This window comes from Furipterus horrens, unplaced genomic scaffold, assembly GCF_987537825.1.
Source record: "Furipterus horrens unplaced genomic scaffold, mFurHor1.1.pri manual_scaffold_3, whole genome shotgun sequence".
NCBI classification, from domain to species: Eukaryota; Metazoa; Chordata; class Mammalia; order Chiroptera; family Furipteridae; genus Furipterus; species Furipterus horrens.
The window spans coordinates 5,578,803-5,598,270 of NW_028327173.1; the positions used below are offsets into that span (position 1 = coordinate 5,578,803).

Below are 19,468 nucleotides of genomic sequence, written 5' to 3' on the forward strand. Positions count from 1 at the left end.
CGGAGGAGTCGGGCCGATTTGCCCTGAGGACGCGGTAAACCCCCCCACCCTGCGCCCCTGAGAAACCGGGGTCTAGGGGCAGCCAGCCCAGGACTCTTTCTGTTGCAAGCGCAGGGGACCCTGAGGGAGTGCGGCCTTTGAGGGTCAAATAAGACGGTTGCCGAGGCAAGGTCATCCTCAAGTGGGGCGAGGAGTCTCGCTTGCCCCTTCCTTATTTGCATTTCTCTGTGGAACCAAAAGCCTCGGTATATTTGCCTCTGGCCTTCGGGACTGGTGAGTTCATCCTGAAAAACATAATAAATAAAGTTCTTCTAGAAGAGGCTTCTTGGTGGTGGGAGGTGGAGCGGGAAGTCCTCCAGTCTTAACTTCTGTGTTCTCCGAAATGTTTGGGAAATCTTTGTGTAAAATAGCAGATCCACCTTCCTGGAAGCGGCACGACACTCACGCCCCGTGAGAACGAGACACGCGCTGTGGGCAGCACTTTAAAAATTACTCATATATTAGGTGGAAACCTTTGTTCTGGCGTTCCTAGCCCATCTCCTTGAAGAGTTAGGAGAGTTTCCTGCAAAATGGTTTGAGGTTCTGTCTTCCAAGCTAATTCTTTTTCGGGCGCCCAGAACAAACTTCCAATGAATCGTTTCTATAAGTAAAGAATAGTAGAATTCTTTACTTACGTCCATAAATTGTTTTTTTCACACAAAAACAGAATCCAATCCCTCGGAGCGAGGGGAGGAGAAATTGAAAAAAGAGCAACGATAGATCTGGTGGGTGGTGATGGGAGAGAGTGTTGGGATCAAGGACTTCAGAACTGGAAGTCATAGCTGGGCAACCAGACACAGACACCGTGAGAAAGTGAGTGTCACCAGAAATCGAATCATAACCTTTGTCCTGGTGGAGGGGCTTGCCTTCAATCTGTTAAAAAGAAAAACGCGCAACACCTGGGAAGCACAGTAACTAACGTGTCGCACAATAAAATGAGGTCTGCCTGTAAGTACTACCTGGCAGCTGGAGGAGTTTAGACACTTCAAGTTGGACTTGGGATGTGGGCCTAGAGAGTGCACGTTACTCCAACTAGGAAGGGAGAAGGCTGGGGCATTTGATGGCACTTGACTGACTAGCAAGAAGCACCCTGAGCCAAAGGCGCTCTGAACACATGGACCTCTAGCTTGTAGCGCCGTGACTGTTGCGTAATGGTTCAGAGCGTGGGCTCTTCATTATAGAGTCAAGCGTGTTAAAGAGCTGTGAGAGCTTGAGCAAGTTAACCCCTTTCAGCTTCGGTTTCCTCCAGCCTCCGCTAAAAGGGATCATAACAGTACTGCGGACAGAAAAGGGGCCACATGCTGAACCTGACAAGTTCAGGGGAGGCCTACGTGGCAGGCCCTACAAACGAAGACTGAAAGTAACACAGGGTGGTCTGAGCCTAAAATTCCTAACTGAAAGCAGATCCTGCTGGGCAGTCACATCCTGGGCCTAGAGCCTCCTTGAGAGAAGTCAATCTTTACCTTAAGTGAGCCCGTCTGTTGTCTTTTTGCATGTAAAAAGATAATATGCCTTTGTGTGTAAGATACTATACCTTTGAAATGCCAGAGTAATCTCCTTTTCCAGACCCAAGACCACAGAATCGCTCATTGTTTTCTTCTTCCCCAAATACCATCTTTTTGTGCTGTAGTGTTAATTCTTAACTATCCTGTACCCACTGATACGAAACAAGTGTTTCTGTTTTACTCTTTATCCAACATCAGAAATTCCCCTGCTTTGCTTTTTCCCGCCTTTCTAATCTACCACCAATGAATTTCATGTACCCCCCACCTTAGGTCTACTATTTAGATTCTAACGTACAACATGAGCTTGTAGAACTGCCATTCTCCAGAGCATTTTCTCAGCCTGTCGAGATTTTTCTTCTTGGCAATTGTCCTCAGTTTGGCTCAAGGAAACTCATAAAAATTCTCTACAGGTTTGGATGTTTTTTTACATTGACGGTACCTCCTTCACTGGAGTCTTTTAAGGATTACATGAATGGTTAGCATTGTGCTTGACATACAGGAAGAGCTCAGTGAGTGTTACTACCATCATCATCATCATTAGATAAGCATAATTGTATGTAGATGTATTTATAAGAAACAGGCCCGTCCAAAGCAAGTGAACGAATGTGTTGCCATTCAGCGAGAAGCCCGTGAGATAAGAGAGGAATCGGCGCGTCTACAGGCAGGAACCCTGAAGCTTTCTGCCATCCGCTGTCACTGTCCCAGCCCCAGGCAGCCACTGGCCTGCCTTCTGTCACCATAGATTAAATTTTCTGCCCTTGAGTTTTGTACAGCTGGAATCAGGCAGCATGTACTTTTTGTATCTTGCTCCTTTCACTCAAAAAAAAAAAACCGAACAAAAAACCCAAAACCCAAATTCATCCATGTTATTTATATCAATAGTTTGTTCCTTTTTATAGCTTGATAGTATTTCATTATATGGATATACCAGCTCTGCTTATTCATTCATTCATTCGTTCATCTCTTGATTAACATTTGAGTGGTTTCCAGTTTTGGGCTATTATGTATCAGGCCAAGCCATGCAATACCTTGTGTGGACATACGTTTCATTTTTCCCCGTTATTGTTATGTTATCCTCTGAATTTGTACCCCAAATCCTTCTCTTCTGGCCTCCTTAAGGACTTCCCTCCATCAGTTATTCACTTTCCTGCAGCTTCTGTGGCTTCGTAATGGTGCTTTCCCCTCTACCTACCAACCATTCTAATTCTGTTCTTAAAAAAAAAAAAAAAAAAAAACCCTAACAAATTCCCTTCTCTTAACTGTGATACCCTATTAAAGATAGTGTTCCATGTCTCTGGGATTTAATGCCAGGTCTCTCCATTTCGGTCTGCCTACCAGCTGCCTCTGCTTGGATGCCCTGTGTGCCCCTCCAGCTCACCACCTGTAAAACGCTCGTCCGTCTCTTAGGCCTCCCCTCCGTACCTCCCGGCCTGTGCTTCCCCCGTACACTCTTTGTTGACTAGTAGCACAGCGCCTGCCCAGTCAGAAATGCCCTCCCTCCCCTCCTCTGTGCAGTCACCCGAGCCGCATGCAAACCCCTGCACCATCCCTCCTGTTCTTACCCTTCATCGTCCCCTCTGGACTGATGGAGTGCCCCAGAGCAGTGCTTTGCAAACTTTAAGATGCACCCAGATCACCTGGGGGTCTTGTTAAGATGCAGACTTTGATTCAGCAGGCCTAGGGTAAGGCCTGTGACTCTGCCTTTCTGACCAGTTCCCGGGTGATACCCGTTCTGCTGGTCCGTTCCGCAGTATCTTCGCTTTCTCTGTCTTGATAACGTTCTTCAGTCTCATGACTTTAAACACCATCGACATCAGATGATCCCAAATCTCTAGTAAATCTCTAGTCTGGACCCCTTCCCTGAACTTGGCTCTGTTCTCCCTTTGTCTGCGTAACATCACCCTTAGGATACCTAATAGACATCGCAGATTTAACTTCTTTATAACAGAACTACTGATCTTCCCTAAACTACTCACAGCCATCTTTGTCTTCTCAGTTGAAGGTAACTATTTTTTTAGTTGCTTAAGCAAAAAAAAGAAAATTTGGAGTCATCCTTGACTCCTCCTCTCACAGCTTATGTTCCATATATCGGCAAATGACATGGTCTCTACATCATACATCTGGAATCCAGTGATTTCTCTCCCCTTCTGCTGCTATGACCCTGGTCCAAGTCAGCACCAACTCTGACCTGGATGATTGGAGTAGCTTCCTATCTGGTCCCCTTGTTTCCACTCTTCATTCCCCTCACGTTCTGTTCTCAGAGAAATCTTTAAAAATATGTCGGATCATGTCACTCTGTGCAAAGCCCTGCACTGCCTCCCTGTTGCCTCTCTGTCTACATCTGCCACTACACCTTCCCTCTGTGAACGCTGCCTCGGCCACGCCGAGCTCTCTGCTTCTGTCTCCGGGTGTTTGCAGCCTCACCTTCCTTCAGGTATCTGCGTGGCTCCCTCCCTTGCTTCCTTTGATTCTTTGCTCAAATATCAGACCTTTCCTGCCCACCCCGTCTAGAATTCCAGCGCTCCTTATCTTCTTGCCCTACTTTGTTTTCTCGTGGCCCTATTATTTAATATCGTCGTCGTCGTCGTCGGCAGCCGTCCGTCTCGAGAGACGATGGTGTAGCTTCTTCAGAGTCTATCTGCACCGCCAAGAATGGCTGTGCAGTCCGACTCGGGAGTGACATGGTATCTGTCTCCTCCCGTGTTGAATCGACATCTTGCGATGACGCTGAAGCTACAGAGCCTGGGCAGGGTAATATGGAGGGTCTGCTGTTGCCCATGCAGCAGACCCCCCCTCTCTTCGCAGCTGAAGGGTCCAAGGGAAAGACGGAGTCGATACAGCTTGGGTTCAGGTGCGCCGCAGGAGTTGCCGGTGTTGACTACAACGTCAAACCGCCTTAGGGACTCCGGCTCCGGATTTTCTGTCGGGGTTTACTCCCTTAGCCTTTCCCCTGAAGAGGTATGCCGCAAGGCAGCGGAGGTTTTTTGGAGTCAGAGTTTTCCTTCTCTGATGTACCCTGACTGGAAGATCGAACCAGCGACACTTAGCTCGCAGGCCGACGCTCAATCCACTGAGCTAAACCAGCCAGGGCATTATTTAATATACCACATATATATTTATTTTGATTATTGTTTGTCTCCCAACCGTGGAATGTAAGCTCCACTTGAATAGGGAATTTTGACAGTTTTGTTCACAGCTTTATTCCCATAGTCTGCAGCATAGTAATTGCTCAGCAAATATTTGCTGAATCATGATGAATAAGTAAGAATTATTTCTTAAGTGCACTGGTACATTAACCCCTGTTTAAACCATCTAATGCACTCCCATTCCCTACTGGATATTATCCAAACTCCATATATTGCATCCGAGGGCAGGGAGACCCTAAAAACTATCTTCCAGTCACTTTATGTTAACTTTTTATAAAATATTTATTTCTTTTTAGACAGGGGAAGGGAGGGAGAAAGAAAGGGAGAGAAACATCAATGTGGGGTTGCCTCTCGTGTGCCCCCAACTGGGAACTTGGCCCGAACCCAGCCATGTGCCCTGAGTGGGAATCGAACTGGTGACCCTTCAATTCGCAGGCCACCACTCAATCCACTGAGCCACACCAGCCAGGGCCTCATGGTAACTTAAAAAAAAAAATTCTAATAAAGTAAGAAAAGAAAAAGGTTTTGTGTAATTTTTTGACCTTTCCCCAATGAAATGTTTTAACTATGACACGTGTCTAAATAGAAATTCCATTATTATGTGTGTGTATGTGTGTGTATATATATATATATATATATATATATATATATATATAAAGTATATTATTGATTATGTTGTTACAGTTGTCCCAATTTCTTTTCCCTTTGCCCCTCATCCTAGTACCACCCTTCCCTCCAGCAATCCCACCCCCCATAGTTCATGTCCATGGGTTGTGCATATAAGTTCTTTTATATTTTTAAAGTAAGTAGAAAATATATATTGAAGGCTAATGGTATATTGTATTATAGCCAAACTTTCAGATTAAGATGAGCATTTCAAAATTCAGTAATTCAATTCAATTCAGTTAGTAATTAGAAGTTTTTCACTTCTGGGGTTTAAGCAACTGAAAAAAGTAGTGTGAAGACTAATTTTAAATTTCAGTTTTTAAAAAGTTTAGGAGGCAGTGGATGTCAAGCATCAAATATTTTTTCCTTAGAGTAAATTTAATGAGTTTAATGCTTGGTGTTTTTATTTTTATTTTTTAAAAGATTTTATTTAGTTAAGTCCTAGAGAGAGAGGAAGGGAGAGAGAAAGAGAGGGAGAGAAACATCGATGTGTGAGAGAAGCATCGATCGGTTGCCTCCTGTATACATCCTGACCGGGGATCGAACCAGCAATCTAGGTATGTGCCAGTAATCTAGGTATGTGCCCTGACCAGGAATCGAACCCACAGCCTTTTGGTGCATGGGACGTTGCTCCAACCAACTGAGCCATCCAGCCAGGGCTAAAATTTCCCAATGCATTTTTAAAGAAGCAATAAATTGACCCTGTTCAAATAATCTGTATCATTGTTCTTTTGAAACTAAACCTTTGTTCATTACTAAGATTTATATTTTCCTTCTTCCTTTTAAATAGTTATTTTTATAGTACCTATTCAACTGACTTCATTGTAACAAAAAAAGGAGGTTCAGAAAGTCAAAGTAATGATCTTGAAAGAATTTAATAGGAGATCCTTCTTTGGGATGAGTGTGGGTGTGATGTCAATCCTGTCATTTTGGTTGAACTCTTCCTTTTTACCCATTGTCAGTGCTCGTTGATACTTAAAGACAGCGCTCTTCCAAATGGCTGGGTTTGATGTGCTTCCTGTTGTCGCAGCTTGGATGCTCAGCTGAGCGTTCATCGCTCATCTCGGAGTGGCAGGGTAGGAGGTGGTGGCGCGTGGTGGCAGCAGTCAGGAGCAGGGCAGCTGGAACAGGCTCAGCCTGCCGGGGCCATACACCTGAGGCGGGGGCCCAGTAGGGCTCCTAGGCCAGCTTCAGACTGTTGCTTTAGCGCCTGGTCTTGCACAGGTCACAGTGGCCAGCCAGAGCAGCCCCTGGCTTGAGAAAAGCACTACAGGGTGAAGAAGGGCATCTTATTAAATAGTGTGGCCGTAACATGAGCCCCATGGCTTTGAACACCCCGTTCTAAGCCTCTCTGCTTTTCTCTTGCTTTTCAGACTCCTTAGCTTCGTGTACTTCGCCTGCCACCATGGAACAGTCCTCTCTGGACAGTTACTTTGAAGGACTCATGATAAGCCTTTGACAAAGATAGGCTCCTTGGGACACTTTTTGCTTACCTGTAGAAACCAAGCTGCTCACTGACAGCAGCACAGACAGGTAGTAAAGTTCAGGGGTCGTTTTTTCCTGTGTTCGGGGGGAAAAAAAGCACTGTGAGGAATACTTGTCTTTTAATTGGGACATATATTTAACATCTTTTTGCCCCAAGGATTTAAACAGAGACAGACCACCTTAGCAAGAGATGGAAGGCTTGCTGCTGAAGGTGCCAAACCTAGTCAAGCAGTGCAACTGCTGATTAATATCTGAAATGTTTAAAAAATTCTAGCAAAGTGGAATTCACACACAAAAAGAAAACCCTCTCGTGGAGTTTTGTAAACTTTCCTTGGTGAAATGTTTAACTGTGGCATGTGTCTAATTAGGCATTCTGCCTCCACATCCCTTTATCTTTAGCGTAAGGAGGAAGTAAATATCAAAGACTGATGGTGTATTGTATACAGTGAAGCTTTCAGATTAAGATGAACCCTTAGAAACCCAGTATTCAAACGCGTACACAGTCAGCTGCCAAAACGGTTAACACCACAGTGCAGACTCCTTCCCCGAAGGATCCCACACCAAACGCAGAGAACATCCTCTTCAGGGCCCGCGGGACTGGCTCCAGGTGGGTAAGCAGCACAGAGAAAGCTGGAAGGACAGCGGGGCAGCTTCAGTTTCCGAGGCTGAGCCATCTCAGAAACACCTTCCTGAACGCAGACCTGCCGTGGAACGGACATTCTCAAAACCCAGCCGCGTGAAGGGTTTCCTTTGGCAGGTCGTGTTCTCATTGGCCACGCTGGTGATAATAACTGGCTATTTCAGGAATGACTCCTTCACGATCTCATGTAGACCTTACAGCAGAATGTGAGGCAGGGATTACCTGCCTTTTCTGGATGAGGAAGGGGGAGCTCAGAGGGCCTCAGTGACCCTTGCTGTTGTGGGGTGCATGAGGGGGCTGTCCTCTCCCTCGTGCCGGCGCCTCTGGTGGTCGTGATTCAATAACTAGTTTTTCATTTTTCTTTTTAAAGATTTTATTTTATTTATTTTTAGAGAGAGGGGAAGGGAGAGAGTAAGAGACAGAGAGAAACATCAATGTGTGGTTGCCTCTTGTGCACCCCCAACTGGGGACCGGGCCTGCAACCCAGGCATGTGCCCTGACTGGGAATCGAACCAGTGACCCTTTGGTTCACAGGTCAGTGCTCAATCCACTGAGCCACACTTGCCATGGCTAGTTTTTCATTAAAAAAAAAAATCTCTATCACTTTGACTTCAGGTTGTCAAGGTCTCTGTTTTTCTGCCCGTATCATATCCTGCTCAGTAACTACTTATTGGACGAGTAAATAAGTCTACATTTATATGACTGTAAAGAATTTTATAACACCAACATGAAATATTTGTATTTGCACTTAATTTGAGCCCTGACTGGTGGGGCTCAGTTGATTGGGCCTTGTCCGCAAAGCAAAAGGTCGCCAATTCGATTCCCGGTCAGGGCACATGGCTGGTTTGCTGGTTCATGGTCACGGTGCATCTGAGAGGCAAGCAACCAATTGATGTTTCTCCCTCACACCGATGTTTTTCTTCCTCTCTTCCTCCCTCCCTACCTCTCTTTTTAAATAAAATCTTTAAAAAAGAAACTTAATTTGGTTTCATATTCAAATCACAGAACAACTAAAGTAGCGACTAAGGAAATTTTAAAAACGTCCTTCACCTGAATTTTAAATGTGAATTTTTTTTCTTAAGTTTCAGTCTGAGCGCTCCCGAAACCAGGAATCCCTATCTTACCCGTGGAGCAGACCCTCCGGAGGCGCCGGGCAGAGTGACCGCACACTCACCGATTGTGAAGTAGGTAAAGATGATACTGCCGACCAGGTTGTTCAGGAGAGGCTGACTGCAGTACTGGGAAGAGCTGGGCCTGGAAGGCAGCACGCTGGGTTACGCATTCGCTTGTTACTCGTCGGAAGAAGCCCACTAGGTGCCTGACACCAGAGGCGATCACAGCCCTTGGCTCCTAACCCTGACCCGGCACTAGGTTCCTGGGACTCCAGGCGGCTCACTAAAGAACCTTGTTCCTTTAGCACAAGCAGTATTAAGAGTTATTAATATGCATAGTCGGTGGACAAACAAAGTTTGCCGTTTTCCTAATTCATGTTAAGCGACTATTTTGGTGAAAAGTATTTTGTGGAAATTCTGGCCTTCTGGAGTAGAAGATAAGCTTTGCTGCCCACCAGCCTCCTATAAGGTCACAGTTTCCCATCCCTCTTTGTCACCTAAGTGGAGTCTCCGTTTTCAGATGCCTTTGGAATATTGGTGTTCTTAGAACTGTGATTTTTTAATTTTTATTTTGAATGGACCAAAGTGCATCTGCTTTGTTAGCTGACTTTTTCTGCCAAGACTAACTTCCCATGCATAATCTGAAATAACACATCAGGGCATGATCTGGTCGAGCCTGCCTGCGTCCTCCCCAGCCCCGCAGACGTTAGCTGATCTTAGGCTCTTGGGACTGGTCTCTAGGGAATCCTTACGTTGAAACGTTGTTGCCCTCATTGTCTCTTCTTTTACTAGAAGAAATAAGTATTGATTAAAACTTAAACTCAGTCTGCCCAGATCCAGTTATTCTTGCTGTATTGAGAGTTTTGACTCTTTTTTTTTTTTAAGGTTAAATCCTTTTTTTTTTTTTTGAGAGAGAGATTTTATTTATTTATTTTTAGACAGAAGTGAGGGGAGGAAGAAAGAGATGGAGAGAAATATCAATGTGTGGTTGCATCTCATGTATCCCCTACTGGGACCTGGCCTGCAACCCAGGCATGTGCCCTCACTGGGAATCGAACCAGTGACACTATGGTTCGCAGTGCATTGAGCCACACCAACCAGGGTGAGAGTTTTGACTTTTCAAAGAGGTCAGTAACAGGGGCAAACACCAGGGGGCAGGCTGCGATTAAACATGGAACGGGAGTTGGGACGTGCACCCGAACCCCCTCCCAGGGTCAGACACAAGCAGGCTGAGTGAGGGGGCGGGCTGATGAAAGAACTTACCTGAGCAGAACGTAAAACTGGAGAAGCAGAGTGGTGATGCCAAACAAGAACACTGTCACCTGGCTGTGTGGGACACAGTGAGTTACATTTCCCGTTACTGTTTAGTGGTGAAATGGTCTCAAGAAACCAAAGTCAGGTTCTGTTTCGGGGCAGTATAACATTAAACTGCAGAGGCAAAGTTTTAAATACAGCAAAGAGGAATTGAGATTCGTCCCGTGAGAGCAGAGTTATGTCTAAGAATACTCCAATGAAAATGGCAAAGTGGCTACTGTCTGTTCAGCTCCTGCTCTGTCACAAGCACTGTTGATACTGGTCCCTAAGGAGCCTTTAGAACCTTGGTTCCTTTATCATGACTAAATTAATGCTATAAGGCAATCCCAAGTAATAGTATGAGCTGTTAATATACATCTACATAACCAGTTGATCAATGTCAGACAATTTATGTGTGTTTTTCTCATTGAATACGCAGAGATCCTATGAGCTAGGGACTGTGGGTCCCCACTTTATAGCTGAGGCAATGGAGGCTGAGATTAAGTGCCTTGTGTAAGGACAGACTTCTAGTAGTAAGAGGGAGACGGAGAGCTAGAGAGCCCTAACTGTGCCCCTGGGTGGTGTGGGCTCTGCCTCCAGCTAGATGGTTCACAATGAGGGTCACTCACGTACCAGCGGTTACCTGCCCACCACAAGTTAACGAGCAAGTGAAGTCTGCTGTCACTGCTCAGGCATTTTTGAAATTCTTTTGAGATTACGTTGTATATAGTTTCCACGCATATAAGAGCATCTTCCCTGTTCTATCTCTTCCTTCACCATAAATTCCATTTGTCACTTTGATTATTTATTTTATTAATTGGGTTTAGCAGTGAATGACTTTAGAGTATTTGTAGAAATCAGATTTATCGTCCAAGGACAAAGATTTATCCTCAATGAAGGTACTTAAAAAAAAAAAAGGCAATTTCAAAGTATACTTGCAGACTATAAATCAATGGCACCTTCTTAGAACTGGAATATAGTTAGATGCTTAATGTTATTGTTTTAAAAGGTTAGCTTCCTTTTAGAGGTATAAATTCCAGAGGCTGTCGAGTCAACCGCATTATTTAAGTCAGCTAATACGACATCCTGAAATGCGACAAGAAAAGGCAAACAATTCCTATTCTTTCTGAACAAGTTAATGTTTTAAAAACGAGCTTAGTGTTTACAAAATGTTTCGTTCATGTTTACACATCAGGGTTTTGAAAACCCAAGAAGGTCAGTGAAATTGAACTTGGAAATTGAAAGTAAATTTTAGCTAAATGTTAAGACTGCCTCCGAAAGAAATGCTGGTTTTGTCACAGCGGGCTGGGGAGGGACACTTACAGCCGGAGCCGATGCGATGGTGGCAGCCAGCAGTGCACGTGGTAGGCTGTGTGGGCCAGACAGAAGTGAATCATGCTGACCCCGGTCCCTGAGCGCCTGGAGCGGGGCAAGGAGGATCCCGAACCGTCCTGTCAGGGCTTTCAGGCCACTTCCCTCATTCCCCTCCTGCCCTGTCCCCCTTCCCTGCAGAGGATGGACTCCCCCTGGCAGAGGAGCAGATCCTTGGTTTTTTTTAAAGCCACCCTAGGCTATGATTGGCCCTCTCGGTAACTTAATTCTTCTGTGGCTTTGAGGGTCTGAAGTTTAGTCTGAGCTCAGGTTCGTTGTATTCAGGGTGAAGTAATAGGACTGAGCTGGATATTTGAGACAGGTCATGAGGGTGACGAGGGAGAAAGCTTTCTTTAGGCCGAGAGATCAGCTTCTCCAGCCCCTTCCCCAGCCCTTCCTCTGGGGATCACTTGGACACCTGAGCTCATCCCCAAGGTCAGGGAGTGGCTCTAAGCTCTTTGTCCCTCCTCCCCTGGGCAGCAAGCAGCTCTCTTGGGAACCAGCCCCTCCTGATCTCAGCCTGCTGTTCTTCAGCTCACAGCTCCGCCTCCCTGGGGAAATGGTGCCTGAAACTTGAGACGGGTGGGGCTGAACCCAACCCCTCCACCCTGGTCCTTAGACGTGCTCAGTAGCTGTTAGGGTACCCTGTGTGCCCGGGTACTGCGGGGATGTTGCATTCACCCCCACCCCATGAAACCACAGGTACTTTGTCTGACAGTTAGGGGGCGGGGTCAGGGAGGGGATGGGTGGGAACAAGCCCCGAGTGAATGCTGGTTTCATCCTTGAGGTGACTGAGAGGTAGGACATGTGAATTATTATTACCAATGAACTTATTTTTAATGCCATTTGCAGCGTTACTGGCCCTTCTCTCCTTTATTTACTGTCAGCGATTAGCAGTGTCCCTGTGATCCTTGCCACTTGCTTTGTTTGCAGGAGGCCTCAGATAGTTATTGAGTCAATGTTTCTTATTTCCATTCCCGTGACTGTACTTGAACTGAAGCGCTTGGGACTTTGTAAGTGGCCATCATCCTGTCCTGTTTTGCTCCTTGCAGGACACTTGGTGTTGTCCAACTTGGTCATGGAGACTCTTGGTCCATGATTCGTTGGATAATACAAACCTAGAATTCTCCCAAGCTATTCATCACTGAAGAAAGAAGAAAGACATAAGCAAACATTTTACCTCCCCCGTGCTCTTCATATGAAGTTACTTGAGGACATGCTCCAGAGGAAATGAGGAAGTAAAGCAAGAGAGTCAGGGCTGTGGTCCTAAGTAGTCGGGGATCTGAGTCAAAGAAAAGGATTTCAGAACGACACCTGCACAGAGGAGTAGAGGTTTTCAGTCCAGATTAGAGAAGTTCCAGGAGGAAAAACAAAACAAAACAAAACAGAATCAATAGAGTTAACAGTGTTTGGTTGAACTATCTGAAACTGGTGTTTTTATAGATCAAAAGGAGTTGAAGTGTAGCGACATGATATACAACACCAAGAGCTGTAGTCATAGTGTGTTTGCTACTTGCCAAAAGCAGTTTTCTGTACTGTACACAATCATCGGGTGGGCACTGTTGTTTTCTCTGTTTTAAGACTGAGAAAAACTTGGCCAAAAGGAAGAAGCGGTCAGGTCAGGTTGCCCGGGGTCCTCCAGCACACCTACGTGTTGGGGGCATAAGCTGTTAACTATTTATGCTCTGCGGGTGGGAGGGAGGACCTGCACTATTGACAGCCAGGTTACCACGCAGGGAAGCCCACCGGGCAAAGCCCTGCCTGCACACTCAGAACTTCCTATCAGCTGTTTTTGAAGGAAATTTAAACTATATCATTCATACTGGCAGAGAGACAAGAGAGGATAATGGCGTGGTGAATCGAGACCAGGAGACCATAAGCAGGAACACTCAGAGAAATGGATATAATAGCAGAAATGGAAAGCTCAGTGGATGGGTTGGGGGATGAAGTTGATACGTAGAAATGAGAGCACAGGTAGAAATAGAAGAGAAATGATAAGAAATTAGAATTCCAGTCCAGGTGCCTCTAAAGAAGAGACATTTCTGAAGGCAGGAGATCACCAGGGGAACAGCTCATGCGTGGTTTTCAGAGCGGAAGGTAGGACTTTTGAGCTCGAAAGTCTGCTCAGTGCCAATCGCAGTGGGACAGAGGTCCCCACGAGAGGACGTCAGTGTAAAATTTCAGGACACAGGGACAAAGAGGAGACCTTACAAGCTTCAAGGGAAAAAAAAAGTCACACTTGAAGGACCCAGAATTGAATGTGGCTTTGGGTTTTTGCTGTTTGCACTGCAGTTCTGGGAGGAGATGATTTTCAAAACTTGTGTATTTATCCTTATATGGTTAAACTTCAGTCACCTTCAAGGTACTCTCCGCGTGATGCGATGCGCCTGTCGAGGCAGTTTTTCCACGGCTCAAAACCCTGTTTGAACGCTTCAATCTTGGTGCCTGGCAGCGCTTCTGCCGTTTTTTGTTTCACCTCTTCCACATCAGCAATCCGTTTCCCTTTGGGGCTTTTTCATCGGGGAAACAAAAAGTTGCTTGGGGCAAGATTGGGTGAATAGGGAGGATGGGGCACAGGGGTTGTGCCATGTTTTAGTCAAAAACTGTGGGCAGGTGTGCTCGTAAATCACCCAGCATGAAATGCGCAAACGTGTTGACTCTTCAAAAAAAATTCACCGATGCCAAATGTAGCCTCTCACAGGACCAGCAGGTGCGCTGATCCAGACGGGCTCCCGGAACATGATGTAGCGGGGCAAGCCTGTGCTACAAGGGGCCCACCCTCCAGAACATATGGAAGTTTGGGAGGAGAGGGGGGGTACATGAGAGCTCATCCTCACAGATCATAAGAGAGTGAGCAGACACTGTTTACATTGAACGAATTCAGGAATAACATTAGAAGCACATAATACAGAATTATGGTAGAATCTACCGAAAGCAATAGCTGGGAAAGAACAGTGGTTGCGTTTGGGGAGCTGAATAGAGGCATCGGTGAGTAGGATGTGGTCGATGGCCTTTGGTTTTCATTACAGACCTTTTATCACCCCGTGATTTCTCAATCTACATTTATTCAATAGAAGTTTTCAATGAAACTCTTAGGTCAGATGTCTTGCATTACTTCCTTAGGTTTATGGAAAGATCAAGTGGAATCACTCATGTAAAAAAGAGGTTTGTAAATTGTAAGCTGTGATTCAGTGGAATGGTAATATGGTCACATGGACTTAGAGGCAGAATACGGCTTCGAGGGGCAGGTTGCCGGGGAGCTCCATTTGGTAGGTGTCACCGTGTGAGTTAATGGCCACAACAGTGCGGTCACAAAACTGCAGTGCGGTCACAAAACTGCAGTGCGCACAACAGTGAACACTCGCTGTTGCTCACGAGTCTGGGGTCAGCTGTGGGTCTGTGATCCGAGCCAGGCTCAGCTGATGTCACCTGCGCCGGCAGGGGTCCGACTGCTCTCGGGTGGCCACAGCCGCAGGGCTCGGGGTGGGCTGGCTGCCCTGCTCTGTCATCCTCCAGCAGGCGGGCCTGGGCGTGTTTCACGGCCGAGGCAGGACTCCAAGGGAAAGCGGAAGTGAACAAAGCCTCGACCAGCATACTGTCACATCTGCCACATCCTTTTGGCCCAAGCAAGTCGCAAAGAGTGGGGAGGAGATGCCCATCCTTTGTGGGAGGAGCAGCATACTCACATCGAAAAGGAAAGGCGGAGAAATGGGGCCACTTCTGCAAGTCGTAGTCATTGGAGCCAAACATTTTAATCCATCCGTTTGGAAAGAGAGCACAGAAGGGTGTCAGAAGGCCTGGAGCTGACGTTCTTTCTCCTTCGTAGGCACCCCGGGAGGCGTCAGAGGTTCTGCTTAGGCCACCAACTTCAGAGTCTCAGCATGGAGAATTCAGGGAAGACGGAAGTGGTTCTCCTGGCTTGTGGCTCCTTTAACCCCATCACCAACATGCACCTTAGGCTGTTTGAGCTGGCCAAGGACTACATGAACGGGACAGGTAGAGACGGTAACCGGAAGCAGCGACGGGGTTCAGAGCACCTTTTTCCCCAGTACGGCCCCGTGGCGCATGGGGTATCTTATCTGAAGGCGTTTGAGAAACTGGCCGAGTCAGGAAGGCTGCTCTGGCATCCTCCCCACCCTCCTCCCCGAAGCGGGTCCTAAAGCCCTCAGGTGAGAGGAGCCCTCTCGGTATGGAGAGGAGCAGCCTCGCCTCTGAAAACAGGGGGCCGAGTGGAATCTCAATAAATGGGCCTTAGTAAGTTTCCCTGAATTTACCGCACTTGCCTTACGCTCTTTGCCCTTCCCGTTTCTCCACCGCTGTCCGCTCGTCAGCAACCCCAGCATGAAAATGCGCAGGTTTGGCTGTTTCCCGGGGCCTTCGCTTCCTTATGAAGGTTCCTGTGTCGTGTAAGCCTTATATTAAATAAGTGCGTGTGCCTTCCTGTTAGTGACCTGTCTTTCTCAGTTTCCTTTTCAGCCCCAGCCAGGGACCCTAAGAGGGGGGCGAGGAAAACTTTTTCCTTCCCTACATACACAAGATTTATTTTATTACGTAAGTGGTCATGCTTTATGCTGATAGATAGATGGGTGCTCATACTAATAATCAGGGCACTAAAATTAAAAATGACATATATATATCCCCCATCACGTGGACTAAAATTTTAAAACTTCACAGTGTGACATGTCAGAGGCAGGGAGAACCAGGCTCTTTTTGCACCACAGGCAGCCAATGCAGCCTGATGAAGGCGTTTTACAAGGCGGTTCTATGCTACGTCTGTTCTACCGCAGTTATAAATGAATGAATGAATGAATGAACCCGAATCCCTGTTTGTTTGTTTAAAGAAAGGAATCTTTGATTATAAAACACGTTGATGATAGTATTTCCTGTGCACAAAACCTAACTTGTTATACCTCATGTCAAACTTAACTCTTCACCCAGGAAAATACAGAGTTATCAAAGGCATCATTTCTCCTGTCTGCGATGCCTATAAGAAGAAAGGGCTCATCTCTGCCCATCACCGCGTCGTCATGGCAGAACTGGCCACCAGGAACTCTGGCTGGGTGGAAGTGGACAGCTGGGAGAGCCTTCAGAAGGAGTGGACAGAGACTGCTAAGGTGCTAAGGTATCTGTGGTGGAGTCACCTCGGCCAGTCCTCTGGAGACCGGGGGGGCTTTCTCGGCTTTGCCCTGCACCTGTGAGCGCACAGCGGTCCGGAGCTGGCCGCGGGTGGAAGGGCTGTTACGCAGTGGGTCCTCCTTAGCCCTGACGGCTCTCATGGTGTTTTGAGTTGTTTTCATGATGATTACAATGTATCTCTCTGTTAGAGAACAGACAGAGAGAAAGGCAGGTTGTAAATTATGTCATTGTCATCGGCCTTCTCAGGTATAAAAGAGAGGCAGGTCGTTTAAGGAAGGGAAGCCATGATGCTTGACAGCGGATGGTCCTGTTTCTTGTGCTGCGTCCGTGACAGCAGGGGGGGTTGTCACAGATTTCTGTGCTTACACGGTTGGCACAGTTCCGTTCAGGGCGCAGAAGCCAGAGTGAGAACCATCTAGTTATCACGTGACGTTATCTTGAGTATAAAAGAGAAGGGTTCTCTGAGCATCCTTTCTGTCTAACGTCCGTTCGGAGAGTTCTGAGCCTTTGGGCTCTGACCGCGTTGGTTAGGATGCAAACAGGGACTAGAAGCCTCTGTGAGTGTGTTAAGTAGAAAGGGACATACGCACTTAGGCAGAAGTGGCAAAAGGGCTGGTGGAGTGGCAGTCAGGCCTTGTTCAAAGTCATGTTAGCTGCGGTCAGAGTTCAGGAAATGTTCCTGCCTCTGCTACCACCCCCTGCTGTTCAGCTTTCCCTGGCTCCTAAAGTGGGGACTGGCTGGTGGAACATTGAGTCTGGCCCCCACGCTCACGCTGTAATTTTATCTGTCTGGCTTCACAGCTGTGGAAAGGTGATTTCTGTCTCCCTCCTACCAACCCTCTCCTGAGTGGGTCGCATTAGCCGGGTCTAGGTCACATGCAGAAGCTGCTGTGAGGACCCCTGGGAAACGTGTTTAGGGAAGAATTAAACACCGAGCCCGCAGATGGTACCAGTGTACCGACTTATCAGGAGGGCTTACTTCCATGCTGGGCACAGAGAGGAGAGCCCCTCCTCAGATGCCAGGCCCCGCCCCCTGCCCCACCCAGGCCCTCTGGCTCCTATTAACCTCCTGTCCATTGCATTTCCAACATGGGATCCCAGAGGAAGGGGTGTAGGGCCACGAAGGGCCCGGGCTTTGTGCCACCTGTGTAGCTCAAGTTGCTGGAATCACTGCACAGCTGTGAAACCGTAGGCATCGGGCTGCCCCTGCGAATAAAGCCACACACGGGTGCTGCCTGTGGGCCCTTCCTTGGCCTCGGTCACTTGCCCCCTCCAGGACCGTATCCACAGCGTTGCAGTTCCGTTAACGAGGTCAAGCCACACTCCTTACTGCTCAAGGGTGGGCGTTCTGGAGCCAGACGGCTGAGGTTTCAGCTCCGGGCTCTGCCGCTTACAAGCTGAGTGACCTTGGGCAGATCAGCCAGCGTCGTCTCTCAGAACGAATAATAGACAGCTGTGCTGTGGTGGCGGTGACAGTGCAGTTGCTTTGTAATAGCCAGAACGTTCCCTCAGTCGGGTTGGTGCTGAGTGCCTCCTGTGTCCCAGGGCCTCTGCTGGGGGCTGGAGCTGGAGCTCTGAGCCTTCCCCCTCCGTATGGGGATGATAATACTAGAATAGAATTTTTATAGAATAATAATTATTATTATTTATGATACGGGATGTTGAGAACATTCGATCAGATAATCCATGCGGAGCGTTGAGTGTCGTGCTGTGCACGTGATGAATAATGTTACCCCGTGTTGTTAGGACCCGACACAGAGAGCTTAGCCAGGCGCTGTGCTCCCAAGGGTTCTCCTTGCTTTCCATTTCTGGGGGCCGGGCGCCAGGGCTGCAGTGTCCTGGGCGGCCTCCATATGACCGGCCGGGTACCGTGGATGCCTGTGGCTAAGCGTGTTTAATGTTGCCGCTGCCTTTTGCGTTGGCTCAGAGGCCCCTGGGCGTCGGGATGACGTTTCAGCCGAGCAGGTGAGAACGGGGAACGCTCTGTTGCCTCCTTGGTCACAGACACCATCAGGAGAAGCTGGAGGCCAGTAGCTGTGATCACCAGCAGGACTCACCCGCGCTGGAAAGGCCTGGACGGAAGAGGAAGTGGGCTGAGCAGAGATCAGAAGTCAGTCCGAAAAAATCCTCAGAGCTGAAGACGAAAGGTTTGTGTGTTTTCCCAGGGCTCACTAGAGCTGAGCAAGCCCCCTTTCTGTTTCCATTTTCTTTCTTTCTTTTTCTCCAATTTTATTTATTTGTTTGTTTGTTTGTTTGTTTATTTTTAGAGAGAGGGGAAAGGAGAGAGGGAGAGAAACATCACTGTGTGGTTGCCTCTCACGCGCCCCCAACTGGGGACCTGACGTGCCACCTAGTCATGTGCCCTGACTGTCTCATTTCCATTTTCTGTTCAGTACGTGTGGGTGCCTGCAAAATGCCCCTCCAAGTTTGATGACAGAGGGTGGGGGAGTAAGCGGCACCCTGAGCTCATTCCCCTGCACCAGTCCTCACCTGTAGGTGTCCTGGGTCTCTCTTGAGAATCGGAATCCATTAAAAACTATGAACCTTCTTTCCAAAAAAAGCACAGACACACATTCCTTTCGACGCAGGGAGTCATTAGAAGAGCAAACCCGGAAGCCCGGTCCCCTTCTTCTTCCCAGGTGTGCCAAAGGTCAAGCTGCTGTGCGGAGCGGACATTTTGGAGTCCTTTGGTGTTCCCAATCTGTGGAAGAGCGAGGACATCGCCGAAATCGTGGGGGACTACGGGCTCATATGCGTCACCCGGCTGGGAAACGATGCTCAGAAATTCATCTATGAGTCCGACGTGCTGTGGAAGCACCGGACCAACATTCACCTGGTGAACGAGTGGGTCACCAACGACATCTCGTCCACCAAAATCCGGCGAGCCCTCCGGCGGGGCCAGAGCATCCGTTACTTGGTACCAGACCTTGTCCGGGAGTATATTGCGAAGCATGACCTGTATAGCTCCGAGAGCGAAGAGCGGAACACCGGGCTGATCCTGGCTCCTCTGCAGAAGAACGCTGCGGACACCAGCCCAGGAAACACCACGGCGTGAGATCCGAGGCTTCCCTTCTG

General features: G+C 47.6%; 1 protein-coding gene across 2 annotated transcripts; it reads left to right on the forward strand.

The window, feature by feature from the left end:
• Positions 1–125: 125 nt before the first annotated feature.
• On the forward strand, positions 126–19,468 carry NMNAT1 (nicotinamide nucleotide adenylyltransferase 1). Of its 2 annotated transcripts, none has more exons than XM_090268562.1 (6): positions 126–273; positions 8,564–8,665; positions 15,084–15,253; positions 16,196–16,379; positions 18,398–18,540; positions 19,033–19,468. In XM_090268562.1, the coding sequence occupies exons 3-6, from the start codon at positions 15,139–15,141 to the stop codon at positions 19,446–19,448; spliced, it is 858 nt and encodes a 285-aa protein (XP_090124688.1). In that variant the 5' UTR covers positions 126–273; positions 8,564–8,665; positions 15,084–15,138; the 3' UTR covers positions 19,449–19,468. The 2 variants fall into 2 exon arrangements, with proteins under 2 accessions (XP_090124688.1, XP_090124689.1); XM_090268563.1 differs by lacking the exon at positions 126–273 and adding an exon at positions 6,827–6,889.